The sequence below is a fragment of the Nipponia nippon genome, unplaced genomic scaffold (assembly GCF_047370975.1).
Source record: "Nipponia nippon isolate SJK-2023a ecotype South Korea unplaced genomic scaffold, ASM4737097v1 scaffold_3, whole genome shotgun sequence".
NCBI classification, from domain to species: Eukaryota; Metazoa; Chordata; class Aves; order Pelecaniformes; family Threskiornithidae; genus Nipponia; species Nipponia nippon.
In genome coordinates this window covers 56,196,963-56,208,984 of record NW_028262347.1, presented here as the reverse complement: position 1 = coordinate 56,208,984, position 12,022 = coordinate 56,196,963, and the positions used below count along the sequence as shown (strand labels likewise).

Sequence of the window (12,022 nt, the reverse complement as noted above, 5' to 3'; positions counted from 1 at the left end):
CTATAGACAGCATTCAGTAAGCTCATTGTCTGAGCAGATGGACCTCAGTCACTATGTGAACCTAAAGCATTTCCAGGCTCCCTTTTAATTAGGGCAACGCACCAGGAATAACAGTTCAGAATTAAGGGGTTCTAACAGCGCTGCAGGGAGGGCGCTGGTGACTCAGGCTTTGTTTTCACAGTTGGAGGTTAAGCAGACCCACTATCCCAGGGAATTATAGCCCCTTCCTGCCAAATGTGGCTGGCTTTCTAATTATGTGCAACATCACTCTCTTGGCAGTGGGCCCTGCATAGATTTTACTCCGTCTTGTTCCCCCCCTTTCACTGCTGTCAGGGAGGGTGATGGCAATTGTTTGTTACTGGCTGTTAGAGCAGAGCAAAGTGTTGGTCTCAACAGCATCTGCCTTGAAACCCAAGTAGCTAAACTGCAGGAGGCAACTTTTTTCTTCCTGCTAGGCAGGAAGCTAATAGTGTCCCCACAAATTGTACAGGAAGGCAGGCTGTGTGGTTTTTACTATTTATTCCATTTCTGGTATTAACACACCCCCACAAACAAGCATTTAACTTGCTCAAAGCAGCCTTGGTCCGTTTCAGTTCATGATTATGTATTTTCAGTCAAACTCCCGCAAAGTTTAGCTCATTCTACATAAATAGAGCCCACCCAATAAAGAGTTTCCATTCAGCACAAGCAGCCGGTAGCCTTCCACAGTGGTCATCTTCCCGGAGCCTGAGCTACTTTTGGCTAAGCTACTGTCATCCCACTTCTCTTTGGCTGACTTCACCCACGGGTTGAGTGCCCATTCTTAGCAGAACATTACCACCACCTCCCCTGCCCTCCCAGCAGCAGCCTTTCCCAGAGCACCACACCTCTGTTAGCTCCAGTCTTTTGCTGTTTCTTCTCCCTTTCCTGTCAAAAGAAGGGCAAGCTTCCACCCCTCTGAGATCAAGCTCTCAGCCCAAGGAAGCAATGCTTCTTGACAGGCATTCTCTCCTGCTTTCACTCACTGAAGTCAACTCCCTTCTTCATTCAGGCAAGTAAAGACCTCCCCAGTTTTCCCTCCAGGGCAGGAGACCAAAGCTCCAGCTGAGTTTGTTGCTGCTGTGCTCAAGGCTTTTTGTGCCTGTAAATGCACTTCTACAGATCAGTGAAGACGTTTCTTGAAAGCGACTGTCTCGATCTGGCAGGTTGGAAGCTGAAGGGGAAACAGAGAATGGCAGGTCTAATTTCTCATTCAGCTTCAGAGGAGCAATGAGCACCAGCAGGATCCCATAATCCCCCAAACATCCACCGGAAAGACTTTCCGCGGAGCAGGCTCTGATTGCAGCTAACTGTTTGTCCACCACGACAGGAGGCCCAGGCCTGGCTCACTGATTGATCCCTGTTCACAGAGAGAAGAAGAGAGCGGGCAATTGTAAAGTCCACAGAGAATGCAGGAGTAAAGGCACAAAAATATGAAACCTCTCCCCCCCGAGTTATGGATGAAGCTTTTTGTCCTATATCAGAGCCTGCCCAGACTCCTTTAAACCTTGTCAACACTACACCAAACCTTCAGCACCTGAAAATCAAGCATTTGCCCATTCCACCTCATGACTGTCCCAACACCACCAGCTGTGAGAAAACACAGCTTTCACTGGTCTAGATCCATCTTTCTCTTCCATTGTACTCGGGTGGGTCTTACACCGAAACACGGCATCGGAAAGGCTGTTCAGCTGCTGTGTAAACCTTGATGTGGTTCTCCCGGCTCCGTGCTCCTCGTACCTTGTATGCTCACTCCTCCCTGCAGATCCTGCATCCACAGTTTGCTTTAAAGCAGCCTCCCAGGGGGAACTCCACCAACAACCACAAAGTGTTTCAATGAAAACACACAGCAAACACAGCGCGACCACAAGAACAATATCCTTTCTCCCCTTTTCCACTCCTTTCATTTTGGGACTCTGTTTGCTTCACAGTCAGCTTAAAGCAATCAGGTCCTTGGGAAAGGCATGCTATTTTAGATGTAGAATAAACCACAACGTTCACAAGGCTGTATGAATTATGCACATAGTTACCACAAGAGTGTAGGGTGCCTCCTTCTTCTGGACTTCTTCTGCGGCACTTGAAGTGGAAGCCTCTGCAGAGCTCGGACCTGTCGGTGACGTATCGACAAACGTTTCATCCACGACTCGGAAGCGGATCTCCTCCCCGATGTCCATGTAAAGGTCGTGGGCCCCTTCTTCTGTCTCATATTCCCACACCCACACCTGCTCTGCTTCATCGCTGGCCACGCCGAGGGTTAAGGATGGAACCAGTCAGTATTCCGCCTGACAGATCACTTTCTGACAGTTTTGAGAATAGACTTAATTCAAAGCCTTTTCACAATTATTTCTCAAACCGCAATGCACTGTCCTAGGTCAGCGTCTGCGCGGTCCAGGACACCACAAGGTTTTCCTGCTTCAAGGTGTATGCTGCTGGGCAAGAGTTAGGATTACCCCCACTGCCCAAAAAACCCACCAAAAAATCCAAACCAAACAAAACCCCTCAAACCCAAGAAGACCTTGCCTACCACGAGTAAGCGTATTAGACACACCACGTATCTAGACATTACATGATGTGGTAAAACCGGCGTTCTGTCTTCAGCAGCAGCCAAGACTAGAGGCAGGGATTACAACGCGGCTGTTCGGGGGACATTGCCATTCATTTCTATCGGCGGGCACAATGGTCCTGCAAAACCCCGTAAGCGTGAGGCCTGTCTAGCTGTGATAACAGTCTGTGGGACTTGCCCGACACAACGGCTTAGCTTCTGCCGCTGAGCACCTTCATTGTTGCAGTAGCGAATGCCTGTTGGGCCAGCACTGCACAATCTTTTGAAATGAAGTAGTAAAGTTATCCAAGGTGATCAAAGGATACAACTTAGCTGGCTGCTGCAGGGATTCTGGTGGGATGACAATATCATCAAAGAATCCAATAGAAACTGTGGAGAAAAGAACGTGATTAAGACCGAAGGGATTCTTCGCAAATGATGTACCACAGCGATTCCTAAAATGCATTTCTAGACTCACTCTCCTTCCTCTTTCAGGAAGGACATCTGAGATCATGCAGGAATTATTCTTTGAGCCACAACGCTCAATTTCAGTTGGCAGCAAAGCAACCACCCAGCTGAAAGTACATACAGCAACAGAGGGCACAGTCTTCATGCCCGCTGGGAAAGGAAAAGGCTGTTTGGAGCAAGACTGAAAATGAAAGCGTTCCAAGAAATGAGTCAGATGCTATAGAGGTCTGTGACAGAAAAGAGCTTAGAAATCACAGATGTAACATGTTAAATAAAGACCAATATAAAGTTAGAACAGCCCCCACCTCCCCCTTGAGATTTCATGATGTTGAACTTTATCGAAGAGTGGACATGCCCAAATCCAGCAACAAATGCAGCCAAAATAATCTTATTGTCCTAACAACAACTGAGCAGAGGAGCTCGCTTGCACGCAAGACTCCTACAAGAAAGGAAGGCAACTCATCAATTGTGTATTCTGTGAATCTGACAGCACTTTGTGGTACAGGTACAGGAAACAATCATGAATTTGCACAGGAGTATAGGGAAGACAGATCAGACCAATGCGAGCCAATACTACCACTTTGAAAAACACAAGTTCTGTTAACTGAAGCGAGAAAATAAATCCAATCTATGCTCCAGATGGGCTTGCCTGTTCTTCTTGGGCATGCGCATGAATGACAGAAGGAAAGGGGAGTGCAGACAAAACCATTAAGGGCAGGGGAAGCTGCCAGGCTCAAACCACCAACCACCCTCAGGTCAGAGCAGCGCTAGAGGCCAGTAACAGTCTTTAACCAGCCTACAGACAGCACTGTAACACCTGAAATCACAGTGTCTCAACAGACCCGAGAGCTCTGCAGCTCCAGTGTCCCTAATGTTAGAAGTTGCGGTTTACCGTGAACGCCATCCTGACTGCAGCTTTTAATCTGTCCAATCAGAATCTCATCCAGGAAGGGATGGAAGACCACGTAGCGGAAATGCACTTAAAAGAAAACAGGTCGTTAATGTTATGTCCATGATAGCGAACTGTACTCTTTCCACAGGGTGGCAGCCATTAAAACAAAATCCCACATCCTATATGCCTTCTAAAATGCTTACCCAGTTTCTTTTACAATTTCCTTACAGGCACTGATTAGATAGAAAAATGGGAATAAGAGTTCTCATTCCTAACTGTTTTCTATCAGTTATGACAGCGATTGATCAGCAGCCTCCTGTTCTCTAATCTTCCAGCTTGCAAGAGTTTAAGTTCACAGAATGAAACTACAAATGAAGAACATGGAGCAGAACCCCTGCTTTAGTTACGATGTGAGCATTCCTGCACAATGCTTCACAGCCAAGAATATCAGTTGAAATTACACTTTCTCGTAATACTTCTGCTCCTTCTATCTTTGTCAGCAATGCCGTATCTTCTTTCAGTGAAATATTTGCTATCAAATATTATCAGAGTAAATAAGATTCTCTAACATAACTGCATTTTTCATCCAGGTTAAATAAAATTATGTTTATAACATCATTTATAAATTACAAGAATGCTATACTAAGACAATCTTAGCCAAACAATGCTTATGAGAAATTTAACATAATTTTAGCTGTCCATACTCTGTGCTCCTCTTCTACATAAGATCAGGCAGTACATTAGAGAAAGAGTTATTACCAGACACAGCAGGATTTATTAAAAGTGCTACCCCAGATTCTGAAAGCAGGAGACTTTTTTCCAAGCTCAGAGAGAATATATTCTCTTGTTTCAGTTCAAGGAGTAATTCAAAGTTAAGCAGCTGAATGGAGATTAAAGCAAGCAGGAAAGCCTGCCATCCTCCTTCAGTATTAGAGAAGCTTTTATTTGCAGGGACTTCTGTTGGAGTTAAGATTTAGACAAGGGGAGTCACATACAGTCAGTCCAGTTCCCTTCTAACAGGAAACATTTCATTTGCTCAAGCTATGCTTCCATGTTGAAAATTGAAGCTAGAAAAAATGCATCTCTCTCCAGTTTAAAGAAACTTATTTTAACTTTAAAAAAATATATGAAATTTGCTTTTATGCATTTACTTCCAATTTCTACTCAGACAGATTTGCCAAAAATCAAAGTAAAGAAATTAGTCATTTCTTATTAAAAAAAAAAAGTCACTAGAAATGTATGCTGAACCAGATCTGTCTAAGTCTCAAACAAAAATGTAGCAAAACTTCCAGCTAGGAAAACAGCATCAAATGCTGTGCAAATGTTATATTTAGAAACATGTTTCAACATTCTAGCTAGGGAAAATAAGCTTCAAAAAGAAAAAATAATAGAGAAACGCAGAACAACTAATACAACTTATTTTCTACGTGCAGATTTCCAATCATTTTAAATTTAATTAACCCCTTCCTTACCCCACACTTACAGCTCTAATTGAGATGGACTACTGGAGAAGGCAAACAGTACTGGCTATTTAAAGCTGTATTTGTACCCCAAAAACAACGCAAAGGAAAGAGACTTTTGCCATGTTCCTCTTGCCCTCCTAACAAGAACAGTTATGGCTATGAACTTCAGTAAGTTCCTTGAAACTTACTTTCCCTAACAACTGAACTTAGTTTACATTTCCAGTTCACTAACATTCTGCAAAATTATGTAACTGAGGACAAGAATACACCTTTGGTATGTGATGCACCATCTCCAGGGAATATGTATGAATCTTCCAGCTTTGTGATATCATACAGACAGATGCAGAGGCCGACATTGTATACAACCTGCTCAAAGAAAAAAAAAATAATTAAAAACCAATAAATCAAGCAGCCCACCAGGTTAAAACAAGCAAGCCATCAAATTTATACTGTTGGTCTGGTAGGAAGCCCTAGCTTAATGAAACTGCTGAATGGCAAATTGTTGCTTTTACCAAGCCACTTCTGTAAGAGCTGTATTACTTTTACATTTTATATATATATATATATATATATACATATATCACACATATACGTGCACACCTTTTCACAAGAAGGCAACAGAGGAGTGGCAAGACAGGAGGGAGGCTGTTTTGCTACAGTCCTTCAACAGCCCCAGCCCGAACCACACTGCATTGTAGGGGGAACCCTAACTTATTCAAGTGTTATGGGAGGATGCGTTTTCATTGCCACTGCAAAGAGCACCGCTACAAACAGAAACCCTTGGGGTAATTGTCAGCGGTGAGAGAACTTGACCTGCCAAGATAGTAACAAGTTGCCCACAGACATCATTCACCAGCCCCACAGCTTGTCCAAAGGCTAAACATACTTTTCGCTAGAGTCAAACTCTCAGAAGCCTCTAGGCTTGCCTTTGTCTTAAATTATATTAGCTCTGGGAGAGACGAAGAGAACTCTTGGTTTCTCTGCTACTTCTGAGAGGGCTTCACAGCCTACAAAATTTGAGGCACCTACTAGTCATCAGTGGATGAGGGAAGAGTATTGCGTTTCATAACCTGTCTCTATAATCTGCTGTTCGCAACACTCGATCACTTCAGGTTGCTCTTTTGAGCTCTGTTCACAAGCTTCATTTTGAGTTTTGCACCTGCCTCATGCTGAAAGCTGTATGAAGGCACAGTCCCAGGGGCTGCACAGGGAAACTGTGACCTCCTGGCCTATGACGTAACACCTTTTTGTCTTGCACCAAAGGCCAACTTCTCACTGCCACGCTGTATTTTAAGTACTAAGCACAGACCAAGTCAGCTATTTGCACCTTCATTTCTCTTCCACTATTACTGTTCTACATTTGTTTACATTGTCTTTTTTAAAATTCCCCCACTGGATGGATTAGTTTGCATCTGTTTTTCAGACTGCATTTTGGATTGCTACTCTACACACAAACCAGCAGTTACTCTCCCTTCTCTTCCACGCTTCTCTGCCCCATCTGGCGTCTCAGTATCTTCCCGTTGCAGCATTACCCATTAGGAAAAAGTCCCCTTTGAGATGATACATGGCTGTCTCTTTGTTTGCAGTCTCTGATATTTCAGTCTCTGGGGATGGCCTTCACATCTAAACTATTCTGATCGCTCACCCACACATCTCATTAGGAACAAATAAAAGGAAGAAATGCTCAGGGATGTTACGACGCCTTCACCAACCTATACATGACCCACACTTTACCTTATTGGCCAATTTCTTGTTTAGCTCTTCCGCAATGGATTCATTCAGTTTCCTTTCAAACTGCCAAGGAGGAATTCTTACTGTGTCAGTCATCTCTACCAAGACAAACATGATGGTGGGAAGCACCTCTAAGGAGAGAGAGAGAAGACACCAACAGCCTCAGGAACAGGAGCACTGCAGGGGCAACTAATGCGGAGCGGGCCTGGAAAACCACCCCAACGTCTTGCACGGAGCTTAGTGGGGCAGCACCCTGGCTATCCCAAAGGGGGAACATGGGGGGATTGAAGGCGGCTGCACAACGGCCGTTGGGGGGGGGGGGGGGGAATTAAAGGCGGCCACGCAACCGCTGTCGGGGGCGGGCGGCCAGGCAGCCGCCGCTGTAGGGAGCGCACCAGCAGCAGGGAGCTCGGAGGAGCGGGTCTGCCGGCGGAGCGGGCGGGCCGGGAACGGGCGGGCCGGGAGCAGGCGGGCCCGCCCGGCGCGGCGCGGCGCGGCGGGGCTGCAACCGCTCCCTCACCCACCTGCCACACGCGGAACCCCGCCGCGCGCTCCCCGGCCTCACGGCACTTCCGGCGCCTCAACCAATCGCCCTCGGCGGGCGGGCCCGCGCCCTGATTGACGCGGGGCGGAGCCCTGTCACGCCACGCCGGGCGGAGCCAAGCGTCCCGCCCCGCCCCGCGGCGGCCATTTTGTCCCTCCTCAGGGCGGGGAGGGCCCTCGGCCCGTCACCTGCCTCAGCGGTGCGGGGCCTGGGCCTGGGCCTGGGCCTGGGCCGGGCCCGGGTCGCGGTGGCTTCTGGTTGGGCCCCGCGAGGGGGGTGGTTTTGGTCAATATAAACGTAGAAAGGTCCTCAGTCAACGGGGCGCAGGGTTGCTCTGTACCTGTCCTTCCCTTGCCTCGGGTGTCTCCCCAGGGCCGTCCCCTGGGCAGCGGTTCCAGTGCCGCAGCTATTGTTTTACCTGAAACAATCCATGGTTGCAGTTATTGTCACTTCACTTCTCGTTTTTGTAAGTTTCAATCCCGACAGGGCAGCAGAGGTCCAAAGTTTGCATCTCTTCGAGAGCCAATACTTCAGCTCTTTGCCCACCTATACAGCAAAACTGGGTGGGTTCATAGCCCCCTTGCACCTGGAAGGTATTCTTCACAGTGGTGACTGCCCGATACTTAGGTCAAGGTTATTATCAGGTACAAATTGGCGTCACGTAGAGCTGGAATAATTTATTCTGAGTGTTAATTAAAAAAAAAAAAATCCCCATGGTATGATTTTGCAGGCCTTGGTGCATTCTGCAGGGAGGTAAGCAGCATGAGGGATGGTAGAAAACAGGGGAGTGCACTAATGCCTGAAATTTGTTGGGGAAAATGAAAGGAGGTTGGTTGAAGTGTGGTTAAAAAAAGATTCGCCTGGAAAACCAAACATCTCTGGCTGACAGTCAAAACTGCACTGTCAGCATAATGGCTTTGATGCAAAGGCTAAGTGTGTCATCCCCCACACCCCCCAGCAGCGCGCAGTGGGACAGTAATGAGTGTTTTAGATAAGAAATCATTAAATGTTGAGCTGTCTTGGAGCGGGAAGGGGAAAATGAGGTTGCAAATACTGTGACTAGGCCTCATTAGTGAGATACCTGTCTTGGCCAAGGAGTTTCTGATCTCTTCGCAATTACTCCTGTTTCACCAGGATCTGTTGGGTGGTTGTTTTATTTTTTTTTTAAATACACATGGCTGGTCTGCACGTTTGGCATGTTTGCATTCAATGGGGGACCCAGGAACAGATCTTCCCCTGTCACCTGAGAAGAGCAGCATTTTTCTTGGAGCAGCATCTACCGTCTCAGCAAGGAGCTGTGCTGCCAGCGCAGCAGACACCGCTCTACCAGAACACCTCAACCCAAATCCCCAGCGTTTCTTGCTCTTCTCGTCCTACTTCGGGGAGCCTTACAAAGGCTCCTTTCTCCTGCGCTACAGTCGCGGCTGCGCTAATCTCGGCGCGGCACAGTTTCGCTGGCACACGTGCTGCATCCCTTGCTGTTCTGTCCCGGCTTCACGCAGGTGCGTGAAGTGCGAGGTTTGACCTTTCACGCAGTGCGAGGTTTGACCTTTCGCTGGAGTGCAGGTTTTGCGGGTATCTGTAGCTACCGTTTCAGAAGAGAGAATAGTTCCTGACCCTGGCCCTCTTCTGATGGCAGGGGAAGAAATAGCCTTGTTTGTCACACAAGGAAGTGGAAGTTAGACGCTGTTGATATTGGCGAGGTGATCGCTCTGGATGCTTTTGTATGTAAGAACTGTAAAGTTAAATAGGGGCGGGGGTTGGGGGGAATAGTAGGCTGAATACCTGTGAGAACATGGGAGATGGAGAGAGGTGGATTTGGACAGAGTCATATCACGCTTCCATTTCTAGCCCGTCCTTGAGCTAATGTTTGTCATGCTCCCAATAGCTATGTCCCATGGGGGGCTGTTGGATGCCCAATACGAAGCAGGTGCATCTCCCTTCAGTCTGATCCATGGCCCCCCAAAAACCAGCTGTGTGAGCAGCGGCTCTGCAATGGCTCACTTCAAACTAGGTTGTGTCGTACCATTGGGTCTTCGGTGTCTCGTAAAGCGCAGGCACCAAGCAAACTCTTCTAGGGTGGGGACGTGCAGAATCTCTCTCTCTCCTGTATCAGCTCTCTGATGGCCAACAAGGGCTGAGCGCTGCGGGCTGTTCCTCGGTCAGGATGACAGGATTCCTCTTCTCTACGCAGCTATGTATTTTGGTGAAACTTGCAGGTACTTTGATCCTACTCTGGTGAAACTGACTTGAAATGTGCGGAGAGAAAGCTGGCGATGGCAGTGTCGGATGAGCTTCATTGCCTTAGATACCAGGCTACAAACACCACCAGAGCTGAGTCTGATGGGCAATTTCTCAGCTTCCACCAGTAACATCGCAGGCTGTGGGAAATGATTTCCAGTCTCACCCTCTGCAGGTAACCCCCCAGATCCCAAGCGGTGCATGCCTGGGCCTTCGTACGCATGACGGATGTTGCTCAGTTACCACCTAGGTTTTCTCCCTGGAGGAATTATGTATTTTGTAAGCACCATCTCCAACATAAAAATACAAATGAAAACCAAACTTTGCCCTGTAAAACATGGCTGTTGTCTCAACTCAGCTATTGATAGTGCTCAGAGTTACACTATATTTAATGCTGCCGCTAAGGTATCTCGATGTTGGAGATTGTGTGAACAGCCTCGTTTTGCTGGGTGGTCTCTTTGTCCCAGTAGTACTGACACAGTGAATATCCAGAAGTCTGCAGCACCTGTACACACCTTTTCATGCATAGCCGTAAAGTCTCCAGAGTCTCTCTCAGCAGTATTGGAGCGTTTCTGATATTTGGGAGCATGGTTCTCGGTTGCTGGTTTTTTTAAAAACTTCAGCTGCTGGAATCCGGGGATTGCACAAGGGTCTTTCTGTCACTCAGAGAAAATCCCAAACACTTCTCATTCTCACAATTGTACAGGAAAATTGGAAAATACTATCTGAAGTTACCTGAAGGCTCAGAAACTGGGCGGAAAATGAAAGGAACCCCCAAATCATTTTGTTTAAGATCTCCTCTGCCCCCACATCCCCATGGCTGTTGAGGAAAACTGTCTCAGGGACGTTGGAGGAGGCGAGTGGTAATTTGCATCTAGACTGTTTTGGCCCTCCAAAGGAATTATGTATCTTCTCACGTACAAAGTCCTCCACGCTCCTGCCGTTGCTTCCGTCTCTGCAGGCATCTCTGGCACCCCCACTCCCACTGTCTGTTTGATCAAAGCTTCCCCTCTTCTCCTTTTATCATTTTTGCGTGCTTTAGACTCTCTGCCTCCTCTGCTGCAGCGCATGCCCAGAGCCACCTTCCAGTCAAACATACTTCGAGTTCCCCGTGTCTTTTCCGTCAAGAGCCTTTAGGGACTACGTGGGAGAGTCAGGTTCTGACACTCGTCTCCTCCGTTCAGTTTATGTTGTTTAACACGTGCAGCTGGGCACACGGCTAACCCTGGTGTACCACAAATTAGGTGGGGAAGTACAGGTATTTGTAATATTCAATGTACAAATGTTAAATGAATGCCCGGGGAAGAAGAGGGCATGCCCATACTGCGCCTCCCCAGCACTCTTCTGGCCTCCAGCTGTTTCCAGCTCAGGATCCTCCTGGTCTGGATGTGTGGAGCTGTCCCCCCGGAGAGGATGGGCCATCTCAGGAGAAACTCAGAGTGGAGACTGAGAGCTGGCTGGGTTTCTCCTCCCCTTCTTTTGCAAGGTTTTGAAGGGTAGACTGAGGAGATGAGCCTTGTGGTGTCTGTAGGGGGTGAATGGGACTCCTGTTTTGTCATGGAAAACTGCTCAAAAAGCCACAAGCAGAGTGTGATGGGCAATGGCAGAACCCACTGGTACTTGGGGTTTCAGTGCTTCTTGGTGGTCTCGCCGTGGGCTGGTCTGTTCTGTCTACGGAGCTTTTTTCTGCACTGTAGTTCACTGACAGGAGAGACACAACTGCTTTGTGAGCCGCTCCCTCTGCCGAAGCCCCTGGGACAGCCACGGATCAACACCCAGCTACCTGGATGGACGGATACAGGCAGGTGGAGCAGTCGTGACCCTGTCTCCTGACTCGCGGCTTCCCACACAACTTGTACGCCACCCTGCAGCCCCGGGGGTCGCTGGTGGAACAGGTCCAGTTGGCACCATCGCATTCGGCTACTTAGAATGACTCAAGGAAAGAGTCATGTTCGAGAAACCAAAAGCAACCCACAACCACCCCACGTCACAAGACGCCTGTGACAGCTCCCTGCAGCACTGACACTGTGCCACGGTTGTTCGGGGCTCTTGCAAATTTTATTCCAGGATCACGGGGACCTGCATGGTAAGGTGCTGGTGTGGGCCACCCCTCTGCTCCAAAA

General features: G+C 47.8%; 1 protein-coding gene across 2 annotated transcripts; it reads right to left on the bottom strand.

Annotated features, from left to right (window-relative positions):
• Positions 1-263: 263 nt before the first annotated feature.
• Positions 264-7,718, bottom strand: POLR3H (RNA polymerase III subunit H). Of its 2 annotated transcripts, none has more exons than XM_087765547.1 (7): positions 7,639-7,718; positions 7,118-7,245; positions 5,653-5,749; positions 3,921-4,007; positions 2,887-2,950; positions 2,049-2,256; positions 264-1,378 (listed from the first exon to the last, which is right to left on the bottom strand). In XM_087765547.1, the coding sequence occupies exons 2-7, from the start codon at positions 7,226-7,228 to the stop codon at positions 1,325-1,327; spliced, it is 621 nt and encodes a 206-aa protein (XP_087621673.1). In that variant the 5' UTR covers positions 7,229-7,245; positions 7,639-7,718; the 3' UTR covers positions 264-1,324. The 2 variants fall into 2 exon arrangements, with proteins under 2 accessions (XP_087621673.1, XP_087621674.1); XM_087765548.1 differs by lacking the exon at positions 7,639-7,718 and adding an exon at positions 7,510-7,638.
• Between the last annotated feature and the right edge of the window lie 4,304 nt (positions 7,719-12,022).

Coding starts and splice junctions, on each gene's coding strand:
- POLR3H (XM_087765547.1), bottom strand. CDS start 7,228: ATGTTTGTCTTGGTAGAGATGACTGACACAGTAAGAATTCCTCCTTGG. Junction 4,008..5,652: donor TGGTGCATCACATACCAAAG/GTGTATTCTTGT, acceptor TTTTCTTTTAAG/TGCATTTCCGCTACGTGGTC. Junction 2,951..3,920: donor CAGTCAGGATGGCGTTCACG/GTAAACCGCAAC, acceptor TTTTCTCCACAG/TTTCTATTGGATTCTTTGAT.